The sequence below is a fragment of the Balaenoptera musculus genome, chromosome 1 (assembly GCF_009873245.2).
Source record: "Balaenoptera musculus isolate JJ_BM4_2016_0621 chromosome 1, mBalMus1.pri.v3, whole genome shotgun sequence".
NCBI classification, from domain to species: Eukaryota; Metazoa; Chordata; class Mammalia; order Artiodactyla; family Balaenopteridae; genus Balaenoptera; species Balaenoptera musculus.
Window position 1 is genome coordinate 55,680,445 of NC_045785.1, and position 26,746 is coordinate 55,707,190.

General features: G+C 38.5%; 2 protein-coding genes across 3 annotated transcripts in view; one reads left to right on the forward strand and one right to left on the reverse strand.

Annotated features, from left to right (window-relative positions):
• Nucleotides 1-25,275, forward strand: part of RAVER2 (ribonucleoprotein, PTB binding 2) — a 112,339-nt gene extending 87,064 nt beyond the window's left edge. For both annotated transcript variants that reach the window (XM_036853271.1, XM_036853279.1), the window contains exon 12: nucleotides 22,838-25,275. In XM_036853271.1, the coding sequence (XP_036709166.1) occupies nucleotides 22,838-22,984 (147 nt within the window). In that variant the 3' untranslated portion in view covers nucleotides 22,985-25,275. The remainder of the gene's footprint in view (nucleotides 1-22,837) is intronic.
• JAK1 (Janus kinase 1) overlaps nucleotides 25,131-26,746 on the reverse strand; it is a 241,668-nt gene continuing 240,052 nt past the window's right edge. The window contains 1 exon segment of the mRNA XM_036853262.1: nucleotides 25,131-26,594. Coding sequence (XP_036709157.1) covers nucleotides 26,499-26,594 — 96 coding nt within the window. The 3' untranslated portion in view covers nucleotides 25,131-26,498.

Sequence of the window (26,746 nt, forward strand, 5' to 3'; positions counted from 1 at the left end):
GTTATTGTAAATGATGCTGCAATGAACACAGACAGATATCTTTTCAGTCAGTTTTTTTGTTTCCTTTGGATAAACACCCAGAAGTGGTATTGCTGGATCAAAAGGTAGTTCTATTTTTAATTTTTTGAGGACTCTGCATAGTGTTGTTCATAGTGGCTACACCAATTTATATTCCCACCAACACTGTATGAGGGTTCCCTGTTATCCATATCCTTGCCAACACTTGTTATTTCTTGCCTATTTATTTATTTATTTATTTATTTATTTATTTATTTATTTATTTATGGCTGTGTTGGGTCTTCGTTTCTGTGCGAGGGCTTTCTCTAGTTGCGGCGAGCGGGGGCCACTCTTCATCGCGGTGCGCGGGCGGGCCTCTCACTGTCGCGGCCACTCTTGTTGCGGAGCACAGGCTCCAGGCGTGCAGGCTCAGCAATTGTGGCTCATGGGCCTAGTCGCTGCGCGGCATGTGGGATCCTCCCAGACCAGGGCTCGAACCCACGTCCCCTACATTGTCAGGCAGACCCTCAACCACTGTGCCACCAGGGAAGCCCTATTTCTTGCCTTTTTGATAATAGCCATTCTAACAGGAGTGAGGTGATATCTCATTGTGGTTTTGATTTGCATTTCCCTAGTAATTAGTGATGTTGAACATCTTTTCATGCACCTGATGACCATCTGTATGTCTTCTTTGGAGAAGTGTCTGTGTGTTTCTGTCTGCTATTTTGGTTTAGTGGTTTTCTATGTTTTTCTCAGTTTCATCTTTTTTATGTTTCTTGTCTCTGCTCTAGATTTGTTTTGTGGTTACCATAAGGTTTGTATAAATCATCTCATAGGAAAAACAGTCTGATCTCATGCTGATAGCATCTTATCTTCACTTGCCTATACAGGTTTCGTCCTTTTTCTCTTCCCCTTTTATGTTTTTGTTGTCTCAAATTATCCCTCTTTATGTTGTGAGTTTAACAAATTGAAGTAGTTACAGTTATTTTTTACTGCTTTTCCCCCCTTTATGCTATAATAAAGTATTTTAAAACCCATTCTGATATAGAGTTGCAATTTTCTGATTCTATCACCCTACTCAAAGATTTGTGTACTTTTGCCTTTTTGTTTCTGGCAGAAGAGATCCTTTCAACATTTCTTGTAAGGCAGGTCCATTGTTGATGAACTCCCTCAGCTTTTGTTTATCTGGGAAAGCCTTTACTTCACCATATCTGAATGATAACTTTGCTGGATAGAGGATTCTCAGCTGACAGTTTTTATCTTTTAGTATTTTGAGAATATCCACTCTCCTCTTGGCCTGTAGAGTTTCTGCCAAGAAATCTGCTGGTATTCTAATGGGGGTTCCTCTGTGGGTTACCATCCTTTTTTCCTTGGCTGCCTTTAAAATTATTTGTCATTGACTTTTGACAGTTTTAATGTAATGTGAATTAGGGAAGGTCTTTTTTGCATTGAGGTAATCAGGTGTTCTCTTAGCTACATGACTTGTATATCCAGTTCCTTCCCCGGGTTCGGGAAGTGCTCACCTATTATTTCTTTAAATAAACTCTGTGCAGCCTTCTCCCTCTCTTCTTCTCGGATACCCATTATCCTAATGTGGCCCTTCCTAAAAGAGTTGGATAGTCCTCATAGATTTCCTCATTTTTCTCTAGATCTTAATTCTCTTTTTTCTTCTACCTGTGTCATTTCTAGATTTCTATCTTCAAGCTTGCTGATTCTCTCTTCCGTAAGGTCTGCTCTATTTCCAATGCTTTCTAATGCATTTTTCATCTCGTTTATTGAGTGCTTCAGCTCCAGAATTTGTTTGGTTCTTTTTTAGATTTTGTCTCTTTAGTAAAGTATTCCTTCTGTTCCTTAATTTATTCCTGAGCTCATTGAACTTTCTTGAATTTCTTCATGAGAGCTATTTTGAATTCTTTATCAGTTAGATCACAGTATTCCATGACTTTGCTTGGTTTATAGAGAATTGTCATTTTCTTTTTTGAATACAGTGTTACTGTGGGTTTTCACGGTGCTTGGTGAGTTGTTCCTCTGCTGGAGCATTTGAAGTAATGAACACCTTTCTTCTTTAGGTAAAACTTTTGTTTTTTCTTTTTGCTTGATTTTAATGATTCAACAGTTTAGAAATTAGCGGGCTCTCCTTTGTTTTCCGGTAGGTGGCACTATAGCACAAGTTTTTCATTTTCTTACCTGAGCTGCTTCTGGTTATATGTGAGAGTCAGCACTCTGTCTGTCTGTCAGAGGTGTCGCTCACCCAGTGCCCTCCTTGTCACTGCTGTGCCTCTAGGGTCTTGGTGCCTTGCTGCTGCTAGTGTCACCTCCTGAGGCACTGGGGTGGTGGACATTTCTGCCATGCATGTCCCAGACCTGAGTTGCAGGCTCTGCTACTGCAGGGGAGGTGAGTGGAGAACTGGGGTCACAGGCCCCTCTACTATGTCAGGGGTTATTGGGTTTCCAGGTGCCACCGCTGTGGGAAGGGGTGGGGGGCTGGCTGCTGGAGTTGTGGGTGCCTCTGTGGCTGAAGGGACAGGACACAGCCCCCATTGCCACTGTTGCCAGGTTACCTGGGGCTGTGAACAGCCCTGTGGCTGGGAGGCTGGAGTCTCGTATGCTGCCTCCCCTGCTGCTGCTGGGTTCCCTGGGCCTGCAGGCTCAGCTGCTGTGGCTGGGGGAAGGCAGGATGGCAGGTTCCCCTAGTCTCACCTCCTCTTTGTGTTCCAATCCACCCACCGTTAGATGCATAGATGGGTGGAGTTCTCCAGCATCCTGGTGTCCTGGGCAGAGGCACCATTTTTGAGTTGTGTATGTTTTACAGGTTATAGATTGAAGGGGAGAGACAAAGGGAATGTCTCACTCCAGCACGATGCTGATGTCACTCATGTTTTGTTTTTGATGTCACAGTTTACGTCTCTTTCTCTTATGTGTCCATTACAAATCACTGTAGTTATTTTTACAACTTTTTTTTTTAACCTTCATGCTAGCTTTGTAAATGACTACTTCACTATCTTTACAACATTAGATTACTCTGAATTTACCATATATTTACCGTTACCAATGAGATTTATACTTTTGTATGTTTTTCTGTTACTAAATGGTACCATTTCATTTCAGCTTAAAGAAGTCCCTTTAACATTTTTTGTAAGGCTGGATTCATGGTGATGAAATCCTTTAGTTTTTGCTTGTCTAGAAAACTCTTCATCCCTCCTTCAATTCTGAAAGACAACTTTGCCAGATAGAGTATTCTTGGCTGGCAGGTTTTTGTTTTTGTTTTTTTTTTCTTTCAGCACTTTGAATATATCATGCCACTGTTCTGGTCTGAAAAGTTTCTGTTGATAGTCTTATGGGGGCTCCCTTGTATGTAACAAGTTTTGTTTTTTTTTTTTTTCTTGCTGCTTTTAAGATTCTCTTCTTGTCTTTAACATTTGACTTTGTAATTATCATGTGCCTTGGTGTGAGTCTCTTTGGTTTTGTCTTATTTGGAACTCTCTGGGATTCCTGGATCTGGGTGTCTATTTCCTTCCCCAGGTTAGGGAAATTTTCAACCATCATTTTTTCAAATAACTTTTCTGCCTCTTTCTCTCTCTTCTCCTTTTGGGACCCTTGTTGGTGTCCTGTAAGTCCCTTTAAGCTATCTTCACTTTTTAAAATTCTTTTTTCTTTTTGCTGCTCTGATTGGATGAGTTCCACTGCCCTGTTTGAGTTCACTGATCCTTTCTTCTGCTTCACGTAGTCAGATGTTGAGCCCCTCTATTGTATTTTTCAGTTTAATTCCTGTATTCTTCAGGTCTGTGGTTTCCGTTTGGTACTTTTTTATATATTCTCTCTCTGTTGAAATTCTCACTTTGTTCATCCATTGTTCTCCTGAGTTTAGCGAGCATCTTTACAACCGTTATTTTGCACTTTTTATACAGTAAATCCCTTACCTCAATTTCATTAAGGTCTTTTTCTGAGGTTTTATCTTGTTCTCTCATTTGGAACATATTCCTCTGTTTCTTTATTTTCCTTGATTCTCTGTGTTGGTTTCTATGCATTAGATAAAATATACACCTCTCTCAGTCTTGAAGGAGCAACCTCTTGCAGGTGATGAACTTTATCATTCAGTCCTGCCCTAGCTCTTGGTTGTCTTTTGAACCTATGATTGTCCAAGCAGCCTACTTTATTCTTAGTGGCTCCCAGAAGCTGAGAGTGTGCCAAGACCTGTCAGTGTCCCCAGGGGGGGATCTTAGTCAGCACCTAGATTCAGGCTGATTGGAAGCCAGACCTTCAGGCAGCAGTTTTAAAAATATGCAAATATGCCTGTTTCAGGGGAAGACTAGGAGATGGGCATTCGTCTGCTCCCTCTGCAGTGAGCCCTGTGGTGATAGCCAGTTAAGAACTGTTTCTTTGTTTGCTACCATCCCCATTGAACCTATGAACACAAGCCCTGCTGGCCACCAGAGCCAGGCAATCAAGGGGTATCCCCTGGGCAGCAGCCACAAAACCCGGGGTACCAGGTATGTGCCCTTTCTCAGAGACACTGGTGACCTCAAGGGAGGCAGAGGAGAATATGAAGGTGGCACCTGACAACCTCCACTTTGGAGACTATTTCAGGAGGCCCCTAGATGTGTGTTAAATTAGATGTCTGCCCCTCAGGTTAAAGTTTAAGATAAGGAAATAGGTCTCTTTCTCAGAAACATTGGACACTCTTCAGTTGACTGCCTCTGCACTAGGCCCTGGGGTGGGTGACTCTGTGGAGCCCTTTCAGAGCTGTTTCTCAGATTGCTATAGCCTTGTGGATTTTGTGGATACAAGCCCCATTGGATCTCTAAGCTAGATATTTTGGGGGCTTGTCTCTCAGACATATGTCTTATAAGTTGAAGTGCCAACCAATGTTCATAGCAGCACTATTTACAATAGCCAAGACATGGAAGCAACCTAAATGTCCATCCACAGATGAATGGATAAAGAAGATGTGGTACATGTGTACAATGGAATACTACTCAGCTATAAAAAAGAATGAATGGACCTAGAGATTATCATACTAAGTGAAGTATGTTAGACAGAGAAAGACATATACCATATGATATCACTTATATGTGGAATCTAAAATACGACACAGGACTTCCCTGGTGGTGCAGTGGTTAAGAATCTGCCTGCCAACGCAGGGGGACATGGGTTCGAGCCCTGGTCTGGGAAGATCCCACATGCCCCAGAGCAACTAAGCCTGTGCACCACAACTACTGAGCCTGTGCTCTAGAGCCCGTGAACCACAACTACTGAGCCTACATGCCACAACTACTGAAGCCCGCGTGCCTAGAGCCCGTGCTCCACAACAAGAGAAGCCACTGCAGTGAGAAGCCCACGCACCGCAGCAAAGAGTAGCCCCCGCTCACCGCAACTAGAGAAAGCCAGCACGCAGCAACGAAGACCCAATGCAGCCATAAATAAATAAATAAATAAAATTTAAAAAAAATATATGACACAAATGAATCGATCTATGAAACAGAGACTCAGAGACATAGAGAATAGACTTGTGGTTGCCAAGGGGGAAGAGGGGTGGGGGAGGGATGGATTGGGAGTTTGGGAGTAGCAAATGCAAACTATTATATACAGAATGGATAAGCAACAAGGTCCTAGTGTATAGCACAGGGGACTATATTCAATATCCTGTAATAAACCTTAATGGAAAAGAATATGAAAAAGAATATATATATACACACATATATATTATATGTAATAACTGAATCACTTTGCTGTATACCAGAAGCTAACACAGTATTGTAAATCAACTATACTCCCATAAAAAATAAATTAAAAAATGTTGAAGTGCCAGATTGGGGTTCAAACCTTTCACTTCTCAGGGAGATGCTCAGGGTTGTGAATTCCCTCCCAATCGTGGGTTGCTGCTCTGAGGGTGGGGTTTATGGTGAGATCGTATCTCAGCCCCTCCTACCCATTTTGATGTGTTTTTTTTTCTCATTTGCTCACTGTGTAGGAGTCACTTATCTAGGTTTTTGGTTTCTTTCAGAGGAAATTGCTCCATATGTAGCTGTAGATTCGGTGTGTCTGTGGGTGGAGATGAGTTCAGAATCCACCTGCATCACCATCTTGAACTGGAACTGGGTGGAGTCTCTTGCACCCATCAACCCAGTTTTAATGATTTATCACCTCACAGCCAGGCTCCTTTCATCCTCACTCCCACCTATGCCCTTTCTCATTATTTCAGAGCAAACATCGGATATATTTATATACTTTATTACCAGGAAAAATTTTGACACAAGAGTTAAAACCAAATTCTTTGCTAATCTGTTTCACTTTGTGAAGCATTCCTTTAAATGTTATGTGAAGAAGGATTTTACTGGATTGTCACAATAGTAGACCACATCGAAATAAAGTGCCAAGATAGATGGATTTGTGATTTTCAGTCTTCTGTCATCCTTTTGTTTTTTTTTTTAATTTCATTATTTTCTCCAGCTTTACTGAGGTATAACTGACAAATAAAATTGTAAGTTATTGAAAGTATACAGCAATACACTGATATACATGTACATTGTGAAAGTGGTCTCCTCACTGACTAAATTAATGCATCCATTAACTCTATTCATGAAAACATGTAAGTTTTACTCTCAGCAAGTTTTAATTGTACAACACAGTGTTAACAACTACAGTCACCATGTTATAAATTAGATTTTCAGACCTTGTTCATCTTATAACTGAAAGTTTGTGCTATTCTACTAGCCTTGTACTATTTCCCCCACCCTCTAGCCACTGGCAGTCACTTTTCTACTGTTTCCATGAGGTTGACTTTCTCTTTTTTTGTTTTAAAAAAAATTTCGTTTACCATAATGCCCTCCAGTTTCATCCATATTGTCACAAATAACAAGATTTCCTTCTTTAAAGCTAAATAATATTCCATTGCATGCATGCATGTATGTATGTATACACAGAAATGCAAATTACTATACACACACCACATTTTTTTAATTTTCTCCATCCATTCATCTGTCGACACTTAGGTTTTCTCCATACCTTGGCTGTTGTGAATAATGCTGCTGTGAAAGTAAGAGTACAAATACCTCTTCAAGTTAATGATTCTGTTTCCAAAGGAAATCAGAATATGCTCCGAAGTGGGACTGCTGGATCATACGGTAGTTCGATTTTTAATCTCCATACTGTTTTCCATAGTGGCTGTACAAGTTTACATTCCAACAAACAGTGCACAGGGTTCCCTTTTCTCCACATATTTGCCAGCATTTGTTATCTCTTGTCTTTTTTATAATAGACTTCCTAACAGGTGTGAGGTGGTTTTGATTTGCATCTCCCTGGTGATTAGTGAGACTGAGTATTTTTTATGTATCTGTTGGCCAGCTGTATTTGTTTTTGGAATAATGTCTATTTAGGTCTTTTGCCCACTTTTAAATTGTGGCTTTTTTTGGCTATTGAGTTGTGTATGTTCCAAGACTATTAATCCCTTAACAGATATGTGGTTTGCAAATATATTCTCCTGTTCCATAGGTTGAATTTTCATTTTGTCGACGGTTTCTTTTGCTGTGCAGAATCTTTTTAGTTTGATGTAATCACACTTGTTTATTTTTGCTTTTGTCACCTTTGCTTTTGCTGTTAAATCCAAAAAATCATTGCAAAGACCAATGTCAAGTAGCTTATTACCTGCTATGTTTTCTTATAGGAGTTTTATGGTTTCAAGTCTTACATTTCAAGTCTTTAATCCATTTTGAGTTGACTTTTGAGTATTTTGTAAAAGTGGTCCTGTTTCATTCTTTTTCATGTGGCTATCCAATTTTCCAAACACCTTTTCTTGAAGAGGTATCCTTTCCCCATTGTATGTTCTTGGCCCCTTTGTCATAAATTAATTGACCATATAGCATGAGTTTTATTTCTGGGGTCTCTATTCTGTTCCAAGATCTGTGTGTCTGTTTTTATGACTGTATCATACTGTTTTGATTACTGTAGCTTTGCAATATAGTTTGAAATCAGGAAGAATGATGCCTCTAGCTTTGTTCTTCTTTCTCAAGATTGCTTTTGCTACTTAGGGTTTTTTCAGGTTCCAATTTTTAGGATTATTTATTTCTACGAAAAATGCCATTGGAATTTTCATAGGGATTGCATTGAATCTGTAGATTGCTTTGGGTGGTATGGACATTTCAATAATATTAATTCCTCTAATCTATGAACACAGAATATCTTTTCATTTATTTGTGTCATCTTTCCTGCAGTTTTCAGTGTACAGTTTCTAACCTTGGTAAAATTTATTCCTAAGTACTCCTAATTTCTTTTTTGGATAGCTCATTGTTAGTGTATAGAGAAGCAATTGATTTTTGTATATTGATTTTGTATCCTGCAACTTTACTGAAATTGTTTATTATTTCTAACAGTTTTTTGGTGGATTCTTTAGGGTTTTCTAAATATAATATGTCATCTGCTAACAGTGACAATTGTACTTCTCCCTTTCTAATTTGGATGCCTCTTATTTCTTTTTCTTGCCTCACTGCTCTGGCTAGGATTTCCAGTACTATGTTGAATAAAAGTGATGACAGTAGATATGCTTGTCTTGTTCTTGATCTTAGAGGAAAAGCTTTCAGCATTTCATCATTGAGTATGTTGTCATCTGTGGGTTTGACATATATGGCCTTTATTATGTTGAGGTACAGTCCCTCAATACCCAGTTTGTTGAGAGTTTTTATCATGAATGGATGTTGAATTTTGTCAAATGCTCTCTCGGTATCTATTGAGATGATGATATGATTTTTATCCTTTATTTTGTTAATGTGGTGTATATCACGTTTATTGATTTGTGGGTATTGAACCATCCATGTACTACTGGAATAAATCCAATTTGATCATGGTGTATGATCCTTTTAAACTATTGTTGAATTCAGTTTGCTAATATTTTGTGGGGATTTTTGCATCTATGTTCATCAGGAATATGGGCCTGTAATTTTTTTTCTTGTAATGTCTTTGTCTGCCTTTGGTATCAAGGTGAAGCTGGCTTTGTAAAATGAATTTGGAAGTGTTCTTTCCTTTTCTGTGTTTTGGAAGATATTGAGATGGATTGGTATTAATTTGTATTTAAATGTTTTGTGGAATTCACCAGTGAAGGCATCTGTCTCTGAACTTTTTTTTTTTTTTTAATTTATTTTATTTATTTATTTATGGCTGTGTTGGGTCCTCATTTCTGTGTGAGGGCTTTCTCTAGTTGTGGCAGGCGGGGGCCACTCTTCATCGTGGTGCACAGGCCGCAGCTTCACTTGTTGCAGACCACAGGCTCCAGACGCGCAGGCTCAGTAACTGTGGCTCACGGGCCCAGCTGCTCTGCGGCATGTGGTATCTTCCCAGACCAGGGCTCGAACCCATGTCCCCTGCATTGGCAGGCAGACTCTCAACCACTGCGCCACCAGGGAAGCCCTCTGAACTTTTTTTTTTGGGAGGTTTTTGATTACTTGTTCAATATCCTTACTAGTAGTTTGTTCAAATTTTCTGTTTCCTTGTGATTCAGTCTTGGTAGGTTGTTTCTAGGAATTAGTCCATTTCTTCTAAGTTATCCAACTTGTTGGCATATAAGTATTCATAGTGGTCTTTATGATCTTTCGTATTTCTGTGGTATCAGTTGTAATATCTCCTTTTTCATTTATACCTTTATGTCAGTTCTCTTTTTTTCTTGGTAAGTCTAGTTAAAAGTTTGTCTAGTTTATTTCTTTTAAAAACCAGCTCTTAGTTTCATTAATCTTTTCTGTTGTCTTTTTAGTCTCTATTTCATTTATTTCCACTCTTATCTTTGTTACTTCCTTCCTTTTGCTAGGTTTGAGCTTAGTTTGTTGCTCTCTTTCTAATTCTTCCAGGTGTAAAGATAGCTGTTCAAGATTTTTTTTTTCATGTAGTTGTTTATCACTATAAACTTCCCTTTTAGAACTACTTTTGCTGCATTTCGTAAGTTTTGCTATGTTTTGTTTCCATTTTCTTTTGTCTCAAAGTATTTTTTTGATTTCTTCTTTGATCCATTGGTTATTTAGGAAAATGTTGTTTAATCTCCACATATTTGTGAACTTTCCAGTTTTTGTCTTGCAATTGATTTCTACTTTGATACAATCATGGTTGGAAAAGATGCTAGATAGGGTTTCAATTTTTTTAAATTTATTAAGACTTGTGGTCTAACATATGATCTATCCTAAAGAAAGTTCCATGTGCATCTGAGAAGAATGTGTATTCAGTTGCTGTTGGATGGAATGTTGTGTTATGTCCTTTAGGTTCATCATGTCTAACGTGTAGTTTAAGTCCAATGTTTCCTTGCTGATTTTTCTGGCCAAATGATTCATTGTTGAAAGTGGAGTATTCAAGTCCCCTGATATTGTATTGCTATTTTTATCTCCCTTCACAATATTTGCTTTATATATATTTAGGTGCTTCTGTTTTGGGCTTATATTTACAATTGTTACATCCTTTTGATTAATTGACCTTTTTTTTTTAACTTTTTTATTGGAATATAATTGCTTTACAATGGTGTGTTAGTTTCTGCTTTATAACAAAGTGAATCAGTTATACATATATATATGTCCCCATATCTCTTCCCTCTTGTGTCTCCCTCCCTCCCACCCTCCCCATCCCACCCCTCTAGGTGGTCACAAAGCACCGAGCTGGTCTTCCTGTGCTATGCGGCTGCTTCCCACTAGCTATCTATTTTATACGTTTGGTAGTGTATATATGTCCATGCCACTCTCTCTCTTTGTCCCAGCTTACCCTTCCCCCTCCCCGTATCCTCAAGTCCATTCTCTTGTAGGTCTGTGTCTTTATTCCCATCTTGCCCCTAGATTCTTCATGACCATTTTTTTTTTTTTTAGATTCCATATATATGTGTTAGCATATGGTATTTGTTTTTCTCTTTCTGACTTACTTCACTCTGTATGACAGACTCTAGGTCCATCCACCTCACTACAAATAACTCAATTTCATTTCTTTTTATGGCTGAGTAATATTCCATTGTATATATGTGCCACATCTTCTTTATCCATTCATCTGTTGATGGACACTTAGGTTGCTTCCATGTCCTGGCTATTGTAAATAGAGCTGCAATGAACATTTTGGTGCATGACTCTTTTTGAATTATGGTTTTCTCAGGGTATATGCCCAGTAGTGGGATTGCAGGGTCGTATTGTAGTTCTATTTTTAGTTTTTTAAGGAACCTCCATATTGTTCTCCATAGTGGCTGTATCAATTTACATTCCCACCAACAGTGCAAGAGGGTTCCCTTTTCGCCACACCCTCTCCAGCATTTATTGTTTGTAGATTTTTTGATGATGGCCATTCTGACCGAATTGACCTATCTTTGATAATGACCTTCTTTGTCTCTTGCTACATTTTTTTTAATGTCTGAAACATTTATATTAACATATTTCCATACAAATAACCCAATGAAAGTTTAGTTGTTTTGTTTGTTTGTTTTTTTTATACTGCAGGTTCTTATTAGTCATCAGTTTTATACACATCAGTGTATACATGTCAATCCCAATCGCCCAATTCAGCACACCACCATCCCCACCCCACCGCAGTTTTCCCCCCTTGGTGTCCATATGTCTGTTCTCTACATCTGTGTCTCAACTTCTGCCCTGCAAACCGGCTCATCTGTACCATTTTTCTAGGTTCCACATACATGTGTTAATATACAATATTTGTTTTTCTCTTTCTGACTTACTTCACTCTGTATGACAGTCTCTAGATCCATCCACGTCTCAACAAATGACTCAGTTTCGTTCCTTTTTATGGCTAATATTCCATTGTATATATGTACCACAACTTCTTTATCCATTCATCTGTTGATGGGCATTTAGGTTGGTTCCATGACTTGGCTATTGTAAATAGTGCTGCAATGAACATTCAGGTGCATGTGTCTTTGAATCACGGTTTTCTCTGGGTATATGCCCAGTAGTGGGATTGCTGGGTCATATGGTAATTCTATTTTTAGTTTTTTAAGGAACCTCCATATTGTTCTCCATAGTGGCTGTATCAATTTACATTCCCACCAACAGTGCAAGAGGGTTCCCTTTTCCCACACCCTCTCCAGCATTTGTTGTTTGTAGATTTTCTGATGATGCCCATTCTAACTGGTGTGAGGTGATACCTCATTGTAGTTTTGATTTGCATTTCTCTATTAAATAGTGATGTTGAGCATCCTTTCATGTGCTTCGTGGCCGTCTGTATGTCTTCTTTGGAGAAATGTCTATTTAGGTCTTCTGCCCATTGTTGGATTGGGGTGTTTGTTTCTTTAATATTGAGCTGAATGAGCTGTTTATATATTTTGGAGATTAATCCTTTGTCCGTTGATTCGTTTGCAAATATTTTCTCCCATTCTGAGGGTTGTCTTTTCGTCTTGTTTATGGTTTCCTTTGCTGTGCAAAAGCTTTGAAGTTTCATTAGGTCCCATTTGTTTATTTTTGTTTTTAATTCCATTACTCTAGGAGGTGGATCAAAAAAGATCTTGCTGTGATTTATGTCAAAGTGCTCTTCCTATGTTTTCCTCTAAGAGTTTTATAGTGTCCAGTCTTACATTTAGGTCTCTAATCCATTTTGAGTTTATTTTTGTGTATGGTGTTAGGGAGTATTCTAATTTCATTCTTTTACATGTAGCTGTCCAGTTTTCCCAGCACCACTTATTGAAGAGACTGTCTTTTCTCCATTGTATATCTTTGCCTCCTTTGTCATAGATTAGTTGACCATAGGTGCGTGGGTTAATCTCTGGGCTTTCTATCTTGTTCCATTGATCTATGTTTCTGTTTTTGTGCCAGTACCATATTGTCTTGATTACTGTAGCTTTGTAGTATAGTCTGAAGTCAGGGAGTCTGATTCCTCCAGCTCCGTTTTTTTCCCTCAAGACTGCTTTGGCTATTCGGGGTCTTTTGTGTCTCCATACAAATTTTAAGATGATTTGTTCTAGCTCCGTAAAAAATGCCAGTGGTAATTTGAATCTGTAGATTGCTTTGGGTAGTATAGTCATTTTCACCATGTTGATTCTTCCAATCCAAGAACACGGTATATCTCTCCATTTGTTTGTATCATCTTTAATTTCTCTCATCAGTGCCTTATAGTTTTCTGCATACAGGTCTTTTGTCTCCCTAGGTAGGTTTATTCCTAGGTATTTCATTCTTTTTGTTGCAATGGTAAATGGGAGTGTTTCCATAATTTCTCTTTCAGATTTTTCATCATTAGTGTATAGGAATGCAAGAGATTTCTGTGCATTCATTTTGTATCCTGCAACTTTACCAAATTCATTAATTAGCTCTAGCAGTTTTCTGGTGGCAGTTTTAGGATTCTCTATGTATAGTATCATGTCATCTGCAAACAGTGACAGTTTTATTTCTTCTTTTCCAATTTGTATTCCTTTTATTTCTTTTTCTTCTCTGATTGCCATGGCTAGGACTTCCAGAACTATGTTGAATAATAGTGGTGAGAGTGGACATCCTTGTCTCGTTCCTGATCTTAGAGGAAATGCTTTCAATTTTTCACCATTGAGAATGATGTTTGCTGTGGGTTTGTCATATATGGCCTTTATTATGTTGAGGTAGGTTCCCTCTATGCCCACTTTCTGGAGAGTTTTTATCATAAATGGGTGTTGAATTTTGTCAAAAGCTTTTTCTGCATCTATTGAGATGATCATATGGTTTTTATTCTTCAGTTTGTTAATATGGTGTATCACATTGATTGATTTGCGTATATTGAAGAATCCTTGCATCCCTGGGAGAAATCCCACTTGATCATGGTGTATGATCCTTTTAATGTGTTGTTGGATTCTGTTTGCTAGTATTTTGTTGAGGATTTTTGCATCTCTATTCATCAGTGATATTGGTCTGTAATTTTCTTTTTTTGTAGTGTCTTTGTCTGGTTTTGGTATCAGGGTGATGGTGGCCTCATAGAATGAGTTTGGGAGTGTTCCTTCCTCTGCAATTTTTTGGAAGAGTTTGAGAAGGATAGGTGTTAGCTCTTCTCTAAATGTTTGATAGAATTCACCTGTGAAGCCATCTGGTCCTGGACTTTTGTTTGTTGCAAGATTTTTAATCACAGTTTCAATTTCATTACTTGTGATTTGTCTGTTCATATTTTCTGTTTCTTCCTGGTTCAGTCTTGGAAGGTTATACCTTTCTAAGAATTTGTCCATTTCTTCCAGGTTGTCCATTTTATTGGCATAAAGTTGCTTGTAGTAGTCTCTTAGGATGCTTTGTATTTCTGCAGTGTCTGTTGTAACTTCTCCTTTTTCATTTCTGATTTTATTGATTTGAGTCCTCTCCCTCTTTTTCTTGATGAGTCCAGCTAATGGCTTATCAATTTTGTTTATCTTCTCAAAGAACCAGCTTTTAGTTTTATTGATCTTTGCTATTGTTTTCTTAGTTTCTATTTCATTTATTTCTGCTCTGATCTTTATGATTTCTTTCATTCTGCTAACTTTGGGTTTTGCTTGTTCTTCTTTCTCTAGTTTCTTTAGGTGTAAGGTTAGATTGTTTACTTTAGATTTTTCTTGTTTCATTAGGTAGGTTTGTATAGCTATAAACTTCCCTCTTAGAACTGCTTTTGCTGCATCCCATAGGTTTTGGGTCGTAGTGTTTTCATTGTCATTTGACTCTAGGTATTTTTTGATTTCCTCTTTGATTTCTTCAGTGATCTCTTGGTTATTTAGTAACGTATTGTTTAGCCTCCATGTGTTTGTCTTTTTTACGGTTTTTTCCCTGTAATTCGTTTCTAATCTCATAGCGTTGTGGTCAGAAAAGATGCTTGATATGATTTCAATTTTCTTAAATTTACTGAGGCTTGATTTGTGACCCAAGATGTGATCTATCATGGAGAATGTTCCGTGCACACTTGAGAAGAACGTGTAATCTGCTGCTTTTGGATGGAATGTCCTATAAATATCAATTAAATCTATCTGGTCTATTGTGTCATTTAAAGCTTCTGTTTCCTTATTTATTTTCATTTTGGATGATCTGTCCATTGGTGTAAGTGAGGTGTTAAAGTCCCCCACTATTATTGTGTTACTGTCAATTTCCTCTCTTATAGCTGTTAGCAGTTGCCTTATGTATTGAGGTGCTCCTATGTTGGGTGCATATATATTTATAATTGTTATATCTTCTTCTTGGATTGATCCCTGGATCATTATGTAGTGTCCTTCCTTGTCTCTTGTAACATTCTTTATTTTAAAGTCTATTTTATCTGATATGAGTATAGCTACTCCAGCTTTCTTTTGATTTCCATTTGCATGGAATATCTTTTTCCATCCCCTCACTTTCAGTCTGTATGTGTCCCTAGGTCTAAAGTGGGTCTCTTGTAGACAGCATATATATGGGTCTTGTTTTTGTATCCATTCAGCAAGCCTGTGTCTTTTGGTTGGAGCATTTAATCCATTCATGTTTCAGGTAATTATTGATATGTATGTTCCTCTGACCATTTTCTTAATTGTTTTGGGTTTGTTTTTGTAGGTCCTTTTCTTCTCTTGTGTTTCCCACTTAGAGAAGTTCCTTTAGCATTTGTTGTAGAACTGGTTTGGTGGTGCTGAATTCTCTTAGCTTTTGCTTGTCTGTAAAGCTTTTGATTTCTCCATCAAATCTAAATGAGATCCTTGCTGGGTAGAGTAATCTTGGTTGTAGGTTCTTCCCTTTCATCACTTTAAGTATATCATGCCACTCCCGTCTGGCTTGTAGAGTTTCTGCTGAGAAATCAGCTGTTAACCTTATGGGAGTTCCCTTGTATGTTATTTGTCGTTTTTCCCTTGCTGCTTTCAATAATTTGTCTTTGTCTTTAATTTTTGCCACTTTGATTACTATGTGTCTCGGCGTGTTTCTCCTTGGGTTTATTCTGTATGGGACTCTCTGCGCTTCCTGGACTTGGGTGGCTATTTCCTTTCCCATGTTAGGGAAGTTTTCGACTATAATCTCTTCAAATATTTTCTCTGGTCCTTTCTCTCTCTCTTCTCCTTCTGGGACCCCTATAATGTGAATGTTGTTGCGTTTAATATTGTCCCAGAGGCCTCTTAGGCTGTCTTCATTTCTTTTCATTCTCTTTTCTTTAGTCTGTTCCGCAGCAGTGAATTCCACCATTCTGTCTTCCAGGTCACTTATCCATTCTTCTGCCTCAGTTATTCTGATGTTGATTCCTTCTAGTGTAGTTTTCATTTCAGTTATTGTATTGGTCATCTCTGTTTGTTTGTTCTTTAATTCTTCTAGGTCTTTGTTAATCATTTCTTGCATCTTCTCAGTCTTTGCCTCCATTCTTATTCCGAGGTCCTGGATCATCTTCACTATCATTATTCTGAATTCTTTTTCTGGAAGGTTGCCTATCTCCACTTCATTTAGTTGTTTTTCTGGGGTTTTTTCTTGTTCCTTCATCTGGTATATAGCCCTCTGCCTTTTCATCTTGTCTATCTTTCTGTGAATGTGGTTTTTGTTCCACAGGCTGCAGGATTGTAGTTTTTCTTGCTTCTGCTCTTGGGAAATTAGAAGCTTCAATAAAGCTGCAGCAGTTTCTTAAAAGAGTTTCCAGCTCTTCTGTTCAAGCCTTCAGGGACAGCAGTCTATTGTTTTGACTATCTTCAAAAATGAGACAACTTCAACACATGAAAATAGATTTTTACTTAGACTGGAGAACTCTTATACCACAGAAGCCCACCAACTGGTGTGAAGGTTCTGAGCCCCACGTCAGGCTTCCCAACTTGGGGGTACGGCAACGGGAGGAGGAATTCCTGCTAGTGTTGGAGGGTCTCCTACAGAGGCGGGGAGTGGCTGCGGCTCACCATGGGGACAAGGACACTGGCAGCAGAAGTTCCAGGAACTACTCCTTGGCGTGAGCCGTCCCAGAGTCCGCCATTAGCCCCACCAAAGAGCGCAGCATTTGCTACATTTTTTAACTTGAAGTTTATTTTGTCTGATATAGTACAGCTACCTTTGCTTTCTTTTGGTTTTCATTTGCAAAGAATATCTTTTTGCATCCCTTCACCTTCAGTCTGTGTGTGTCCTTTAAGCTAGGTGAGACTCTTTTAGTCAACATGTAGTTTTTGATTTTTATCCATTCAGCCACTCTGTCTTTTGATTAGAGAATTTAATCCATTTACATTTAACGTTTAAAAAAATTTTTTATTGTAGTTGATTTACAGTATTGTTAGTTTCAGGTGTATAGCATTGTGAGTCAGTATTTTTGCAGATTATACTCCATTATAGGTTATTATAAGATAACGGCTATAATTCCCTATGCTTTACAGTATATCCTTGTTGCTTATCTTTTTTTTTTTTAATTTTATTATTATTTATTTTTGGCTGCATTGGGTCTTTGTTGCTGTGTACGGGCTTTTTCTAGTTGCAGTCAGCGGGGGCTACTTTTCGTTGCAGTGCATGGGCTTCTCATTGCAGTGGCTTCTCTTGTTGTGGAGCATGGGCTCTAGGCACTGGGCTTCAGGAGCTGTAGCTCGCAGGCTCTGGAGCACAGGCTTAGTAGTTGTGGCACACAGGCTTAGTTGCTCTGCGGCATGTGGGATCTTCCTGGACCAGGGCTTGAACCCGTGTCCCCTGCATTGGCAGGAGGATTCTTAACCACTGCACCACCAGGGAAGCCCAGCTTATCTATTTTATACATAGTAGTTTGTATCTGTTAATCCCGTACCCCTAACTTATTCCTCCTCCCTTCCCTCTCCCCTTCGGTAACCATAGTTTTTCTATATCTGTTAGTCTGTTCCTGTTTTGCATATACATTCATCTGTATTATTTTTTAGATTCCATTTATATTATATATCAGTAGTATTTGTCTTTCTCTGACTTATTTCACTAACCATAATATTCCCTAGGACCATCCACATTGCTGCAAATGGCAGTATTTTATTCTTTTTTATGGCTGAGTAATATTCCATTGTACGTACATACATACATACATACATACATACATATATATAATCACATCTTTTATTTTTTTTAAATAAATTTATTTATTTATTTATTTATTTTTGGCTGTGTTGGGTCTTCGTTTCTGTGCGAGGGCTTTCTCTAGTTGCGGCGAGCGGGGACCACTCTTCATCGCGGTGTGCGGGCCTCTCACTATTGCGGCCTCTCTTGTTGCAGAGCACAGGCTCCAGATGCACAGGCTCAGTAGTCGTGGCTCACGGGCCTAGTTGCTCCGCGGCATGTGGGATCCTCCCAGACCAGGGCTCAAACCCATGTCCCCTGCATTGGCAGGCAGATTCTCAAACACTGCGCCACCAGGGAAGCCCCATCACATCTTTTTAATCTAATCATCTGTTGATGGGCACTTGAGTTGCTCCCACGTCTTGGCTCTTTTGATTTTTCTGGCCAAATGATTTATTGTTGCTATGAACATTGGGGTGTATGTAACTTCTTGAATAGGCATTTTCATTTTTCTCCAGTAAAACCCAGGGAGTAGAATTGCTGGATCGTATGGTAGTTCATTTTTAGTTTTTTGAGGAACCTCCATGCTGTTTTCCATGGTGGCTGCACCAACTTACATTCTCACCAACAGTGTATGAGGGTTCCCTTTTTTCTGCATCCTCTCTGACATGTTATTTGTAGACTTTTTGATGGTAACCATTCTGACAAGTGTGAGATGGTATCTCTTTTTTTTTTTTTTCTTTTTTGGCTGTGTTGGGTCTTCGTTGCTGTGCATGGGCTTTCTCGAGTTGCAGCGAGTGGGGGCTACTCTTCGTTGCAGTGCGCAGGCTTCTCACTGTGGCTTCTCTTGTTGCGGAGCACAGGCTCTAGGTGTGCAGGCTCAGTAGTTGTGGCTTGCAGGCTCTAGAGCACAGGCTCAGTAGTTGTGGTGCACGGGCTTAGTTGCTCTGTGGCATGTGGGATCTTCCTGAGCCAGGGATCGAACCTGTGTCCCCTACACTGGCAGGCAGATACTTAACCACTGCGCCACCAGGGAAGCCCTATCTCATTGTTTTGATTTTGCATTTCTCTAATAATTAGCAATGTTGAGCATCTTTTCATCTGCCTGTTAGCCATCCGTATGTCTTCTTCAGAAAAATGTTTTTTCAGGTCTTCTGCCCGTTTTTTTGATTGGGTTGTTTTTTTACTATTGAGTTGTATTAGCTGTTTGTGTATTTTGGATATTAACCCCCTGTTGGTCACATCATTCACAAATTTTCCCTCCCATTCTGTAGGCTGTCTTTTCATTTTGTTAACGGTTTCTTTTGCTGTGCAAAAGCTTTTAATTAGGTCCCTTTTGTTTTTGTTTTTTGGCCTTAGGAAACTGATTCACGAAAATACTGCTATGATTTATGTCAGAGTGTTCTGCGTATGTTCTCTTTTAGGAATTTTATGATTTCCATTCTTATGTTTAGGTCTTTAATCCATTTTTGAGTTTATTTTTGTATATGGTATGAGAGAATGTTCTAATCTCATTGGTTTACACGTGGCTGTCCAGTTTTCCCAGCAACACTTGTTGAACAGACTGTCTTTTCTCCATTGTAGATTCCCGCCTCCTTTGTTGTAGGTTAGTTGACTGTAGGTGTGTGGGTTAAAGTAATGTAGTTGTGGATTTACTATTGCCATTTTGTTAATTGTTTTCTGGTTGTTTTGTGATTCCTCTGTTCCTTTCTTCCTCCCTTGCTGTCTCTGTGATTTGCTATTTCTCTATAAGTGTATGCTTTCTTTTCTCTTTTACATCCCTACTATAGGCTTTTGTTTTGTGGTTACCATGAGGCTTAAATAAATTTTATATATATATATATATATATATATATATATATATATATATATATATATAAAATAGTCTATTTTAAGCTGATAACTTCAAATGAATACAGCTCTGCCACCCCCCCCCCACTTATTTGATGTCACAATTTGTACCTTTTTACATTGTGTATCCATTGACACGTTTGTATAGTTTTTATTTTTTTTGTCAGAGTTTTCTGAATTTAAGTTTATATTTATCTTTACCAGTGGTTTTATACTTTCATATGTTTTCCTGTTACTAAAGAAAACTAAGCCTCCTTCCATGTCAGTTTGAAGAACTCCCTTTAACGTTTCATGTAAGGCTGGTCTAGTGGTGATGAACTCCTTCAGCTTTTGTCTGGAAAACTCGTTTTCAATTCTGAAGGACAACTTAGCCAGGTATTCTTGGTTGGCAGTTTTTTCCTTTTAGCACGTTGAATGTACTTGATGTGTCTCATTGTGGGTCTCTTTGGAGCCATCTTGTTTGTTACTCTCTAGGCTTTCTGGATCTGGATGTGTGTTTCCACAGATTAGGGAAGTTTTCAGCCATTAATTCTTTGAAAAAGTTTTCTGCCCCTTTCTCTCTTTTCCTTCTGGGACCTCTATAATGCATATATTGGTCCATTTGATGGTGTCCCATAAGTCCCTTAAGCTATCTTAACTTTTATAATTATTTTTCCTTTTTGCAACTCTGATGGGATGAATTCCACTAACCTGTCTTCAAGTTTGCTGATCCTTTCCTGTGATTGATCTAGTCTGATGTTGAATCCCTCTATTGAACTTTTCAGTTCAGTTACATTAACAATTCTGTGATTTCTATTTGGTAGTTTTAAATATTTTCTCTCTCTATTCAAATTCTTTGTTCATTCATTGCTCTCGACCTGGGTGAGCATCTTTACAACCATTATTTTGAACTCTCTCAGGTAAGTCACTTTGTTTTATCAAGATCTTTGGATATTTATCGTGGCCTTTTGTTTGGAACATTATATCTTCATTTCTTCCTTTATTGGTGCCTATGCATTATATAAAACAGCCACCTCTTCCAGTATTGAATGGTCTCTTGTAGGAGATGGACCTCATCGTTCAGCCCAGCCTGAGCTCTTAGTTGTCGGTCAACCTTTTGTGACTGTCTGAGCTTCCTTCTTTGCTTTTAGTGGCTTTTTTAGAGGGTATGCTAAGACCTGTCTGTGTATCCAAAGGCAGGGACTGCAATTAGCACCTAGACGCAGACGGATTAGAACCTGGACCCTGAGGCTGCTGCGGAGAAAATACGTATTGATAGTTAAGCCCTGTCCCAGGAGAAAAGGAAATGGGCTTTTTTTTTTTTTTTTCCCTGTTCCCTTTGTGCTGAGCACAGGTGTACAATCACCAGGGCATGGTGGGAAGGGAGCTCCTGCACCCATTAAGAATTGTATTTTTGTTTGCTACAGTCCAGTGGAATTCATGAATGCAAGCCCCATTGGCTATCGGAGCCAGATGACCTATGGACTATTCCTTGGGTGTCAGACATAAAAGCCAGGGTACAGACGTGTACAAGCTCCTTGCAGGGAGATACTAGTGACTGGAGTGAGCTGGAAGGAGAAGGTGGGAGAGGTGTCCTTCAGCTTCCCCAGTCTCTGGGGGAGACTGCCGCTGCTCCTAGCACCTGCTAGATTAGGAGCCCGGCCTTAGGCAGTAGCTTTTAAAATGTGCAGATAAACTTCTTTCAGGGGAGGACTGGGAGATGGGCAATTCTGCCTGCTCCCTCTGCACCTGGCCCTGAGGGGACAGTCACAGTGAGTGCTGTGTGCCCATTAAGAATGCTTCTTTATTATCTATAGCCTTGTGGATCTCATGAACACAAGCCCTGCTGGCTTTCAGAGCTAGGTATTTTGGGAACCCATACCTCCACCGGGAGTCTTAAAAGTTGGAGGGCTAGATGTGGAATCCAAACCCTTCACTCCTCAGGGAGAAGCTAAGAATTGGGAATTCTCTCCTGATGCACAGTGCTGTGCCAGGGTTGGGTTGTATGGTGAGACAGTATATTGACCTTTCCTACCCATTTTGGTGTGGGTATTTATTTTCTCATTTGTTTACTATGTAGGAGCTGCCCAGCTAGTTTCTGGATCTCTTTTAGAGGGAACTGTTCCATGTGTAGCTGTACATCTGGCACATCCATGGAAAGAGGGGAGCTCTGGAGCCTTCTTGGTCATCTCTACCTTATCCCTCTTCTTAACATGGATGACTGAGAACTGCTTTCTCTACAAGGGCAGAGAGACTCCTCATCTGTCCCCTCTGAAGTTGAACCCGGTTTTAAAAATTGTGGCCATTGTTGGTTCAAATACTATTGTAATTTTAATTGTAATGTGAGAAGGCTCTTCTGCATTGCTAGAAGCTTTCCTTATGAGTCATTTCTACATTCTTGTATAGTAGGTTAGTTACATAATTCTTCAGTAAGTTTGTCACACACAGTATTTATAAAAGCTAAAAATGAGAGGAGTTAGGTGGTCATAGGGTTGTGCTACATAATCTGATTTAATGTATTGATTACTGTGACTACTTGTGAGGAACATTTTGGCCCTTCTTATCATGAACACTTCTGGATTAGAATATCTGAGATGGAACCTGGAAATCTGCATTTTAACAACTTTTCCAGGTGATTATTCTGTGGACTAAAGTCTGAGTTCATATTGCTCTCTAGAATGTTTCACTAGCTATTTTGTTGACATCATTTACTAGTTTTTGTACCTACTGGTTTATTCTTTTGCCACATCTTTTATTACTAGATGAACTTAACATCTAAGTTGATGTGCAGTTCAATTCCTTAGCCATGCTCCTTCCTCAGAGGAATACTGGTATCCAGTACTGGTATTCTGATTCACTGGGGTTTAACTATGTACAAACAGCAGAAGCAACTATAGTGTCACTTTTTCTTTCGTGAAAATATGGGGAGTAGGGGAGAGAGGGCATTAAGAAGCTGGTTTGTATTTTTCAAAAGTTCCACAAGTGGTTTTGATATAGAAATTTTTTGTGCAGTTTTTTTGATAACTTTGTTATTTATCCTGCTATTCTGTTTTTACACCAAACCACAGTAGAATTGCTTTTCTTATAAATATCTTTAACAAACCAATTTTAATTTAGATTTTAGCATTAGTTATGGTTTCTTTTTCTAATAGGTATCATCTTTAAGAAATGAAAAGCGAGGCTCATCATATCTCGTCTCTGCCCCAGAAGGTGGTTCAGTGGAATTTGTTGACCAGCATTCTCAGGGCACAGGAGCATATTACGTGGAAACCTACTTAAAAAAGAAGCGAGTATACTGAGTTAAGTTCTCTCCTTATAAACTCATAACGTTCTTTGCAGTATCTCTGCTGTTCATCGCTGCCTTAACTACGTTCAAACTAGCCATATCCTTTAAATACGGGTTTATAATTTCCCAGAAGGAACTGTGTTGTGCAGCAGGCAGAATTGCCAAATTAAAAAAATAAGTAGCAATAAGAAGAGACGTCAACTGAGGACATATTCCGCTAGAATTAGATGCATCTTAATCAATGTGATATTAACTTACAGTTCATTGGAGAAATGACATATGTTCCAATATTCCTTGTTTAGGACTGGGAATAATTTTGACACCACATATAAAAGTTTGAAGCAATAAATGGGAAACATTCTTGTTTCCTGGGCCTTAGAATAAATTTCTTATAAGCCAGTGTGCATTCCAGTTTATCGATACTTTCCCTAGAAGTAATCTCATTTCAGATTTTTAGAATTTTTCCTAGAATTACAAGAATGCAAGTACACAATGCAGTGATTGGTAGTTATAAAGATGCTCTACATACAAACTTAATTATTACCCCCACACCAGTCATACAGTATAAAACTCAAACACAGAGTGACAGTGACATCCAAGGTATACACTACTACAGATGCTTTACTCTTAATATGTTATTTACCATTTATACCTCTTGTGAAAAACACAAGGTTTTTTTTTTTTTTCTTTGAAGTAGCTTTGCTGATCTAATTTCAGGGGCTGGCAAACTACTTCCCTGCAGTCAAAAAACAGTCCTCCAGCTGTTTTTGTACTGCCTGCAAAGTAAGAATGATGTTTACATTTTTAAATGTTTGGAGGAAAAAAAATGTATGACTTGAAATTCAAATTTCAGTGCCCATACATAAGATTTTATTGGAACACAACCATGCTCATTCACTTACGTATCATGTATGGCTAACTTCTGTGCTACAATGGCAGAGCTGAGTGGCTGCAAAGCCTAAAATATTTACTATCTGGCCCTTTATAAAGTTCGCAGACTCCTGATCTAATACCATTAATTCCCTAATCCTTTTACTTCACACCTACAAAAAGACCTTTAACTTTACAACAGATTTGTTGTAAGTAAGTGGCAAGGAACATAGGTTTCTGTGTCTTAATTTCATAGCATAGTGATGATTCATTTACTAGAACAGGGCACATTTTGGTCATCAGATGCCCTATTTCCACAATATAGTAAAGCAGTCAATTCTGCCCTTTCTGAAGGAGTGTTATGGAGTAACAGTATTTATAACAATTTTGAGATAATAAGCTATACCTCACTCTCTGCTTTGTCTATTATTCTTTTGCAGTGTGTTAGGCTGAAAAACTATCAGCTATTTAACCCAATTTACTTTTGAAAGAATTGTGTTTATTGCATATAACTTTTGAATCACCATTATTTCCTGAAGACCTTGGTATTAAATGCATGAGAAACCCTTTTGCTATCTAGAAATTTCTAAGTTCTTTGTTATGAGACATTAATTGATGATGTGGAGTTTAGGGGGTCTCAGTGATCCTAGTCTTTTTGAAATAAGATCATTAAATATATTTAGGGGACTTATTGACTATGATAGAAGGTATCTCTGTTTTAATTATGAAGTTTAAAATTGGTACACATGTTGTATGATTTGCAAAGAATTTTACTTGGTCTAATGTATTGCCTATATTAACTTCTATTGGCAAATGACAGCTAGAAAGTTAAATTATTAGATAATTTCTAATAAGAAGTATACTACCTATAAATAACTGATCAGGATAGGCATCACTCAATTCTGACTCAGCAGATGAATAATGGGTTCTCCATGCTCTGCACTTCTTCCCATTTTCCTGTTGCATTAAGCTTCTTCAGTGCTTTGTCACACCTCTGTGACAGTACAAACAGAAGAAAGGGAAGATGGTGAATTTTAAAAATGTAAGCAGGAAGAGGTTTAAAGAACTAAAAGGTATTTTGGGTTAGCAAGTGTGGGTCTGCCATCTGTACTGGCCTGTGCCCCATTATTGTTGGGACACAACAGGTAAGTACAAATCAAGTGGTGTTAGTCATAAGGACCATTACCAATGCTCTCCCCACCCCCAGCCTATACTGTTATTTTTCTATGTAAACAAATTGTTTGAAATGCTTTGAAAATGAACTCTTAATATTAAAAGGCACATGCATGTGAAGTCTCTAGTATATTTATTTGTATAAAGAAGAGTAAACAAAGTGCATGTAGGGTGGCCACAGGTTTGACAGACCTTGGTGATGTAGGGTTACTGGGAATGGCTGTTGCCATTGAATCAATACATAACTCTTTTTCAGGCTCAGGGTGAAAAGTAATGGTATCAAACAAATGCTAGACAGCATCAACAAAAAGTTTTTCAGACTCCTGGTCAAAAAGATCTTATGGTTCACATTGAATCAGAGCTTTGACATTTCTGATTACCCAGCTACCTCCAAGCAAGCTGAAAACTGCCTAGTGGATCCTGAACTCCATAGTGCTTCTAGCTGGGTCTTTCAAGTTTTGCGCCATAGGGTGATGATGATGGTCAAAATAGTGATCGACTCTTGTAGATGGACGGTAAGTACTGAAACACTAAGAACAGTGCAATCAATGTACATGGTATATATGCATTCAGCATCCAAAACCAATGCTGGCACAGCTTGCCCCGAAGTGGTAGAGTTAGTTATAAAAGGATACACATTGACATTTCTGAAAAGCAGGTACAACAGCAGCCAGGTTCTTAGAATCAATTCTGATTAAAGGTACACTGTTTGTTTAGGGAAGCACTGGCACAGGTTTAGTTCTCAAGAATCAATATCATGCAGCAAAGTATCTATTCCACAGCTGCCCCCCGGGTATGACCAGTTTTCTCAAAAATGGGTACCGCTGGTCACCCAAGGGGACAGGAGCTAAGCCACTGCAGAAACAACTCAAAGTTTATGTCCTACTTTATGTCCTACTGTTGACAGGGATACACTCACTCATCTTTGTATAGCAACAACAGTATACTAACTGGTATCTAATATTTCAAGAATGTTTCATCTATCACTGTTTAGATATTGAAATTTGAGGGCATATTAGCGTATCGGCCAAGTCCATCAATCTTTATCTTTGATTTATGTGCCAGAAAAACATTTCACATCAACTGGCAGGTAAGAAAAAGCAATCATCTTGAGACTTTACTTTGGTCAGCTCCTCTTGTTTGTTTTGAAAAATCCCATTCTGGTACTCAATTGTGATAGTAAACTAACCAGACGAAACAGTGGTATATTCTTTCCAAAAGGAGGAGTGCTTAAGTGCTTTCTAATATTTTGGTTGTCATTATTTGTCACTATGTTACTGGTGCCAAATTTAAAGAGGAAGTACTTATACATATTAAGCACCACACAGTGTGCTTTATACATGGATACGTACCCCAGTATCTTTTTAGACAGAATACAAACTTTTTCCAGTTAGAACATATTTTTTTTTTTTTAAATGGCTTGGGTATTGGTTGGGGGTAGGTGGACTTGATACACAGTAGAATTTAAATGTTATTCATGCTTCTTATTTTAGAAGAGCTTCAAATCCCTCAATAAGGTTCTGAAAGGTTGTCCGATTGGATGGTTGGAATTCCCAGCATTTTCTCATAAGTTGATAAACCTGTAAAAAGAAAAAAAATAACAACACTAAAAATGTTTAGGAGCTTTTTTAAAAAATTATAGAAACATCAAGAACATAATTTTGAAAATGTGAATGACTTCCCTTAATAAGTAATACTAGAAAACAAGAATATTTGAATAACTTAAAATACA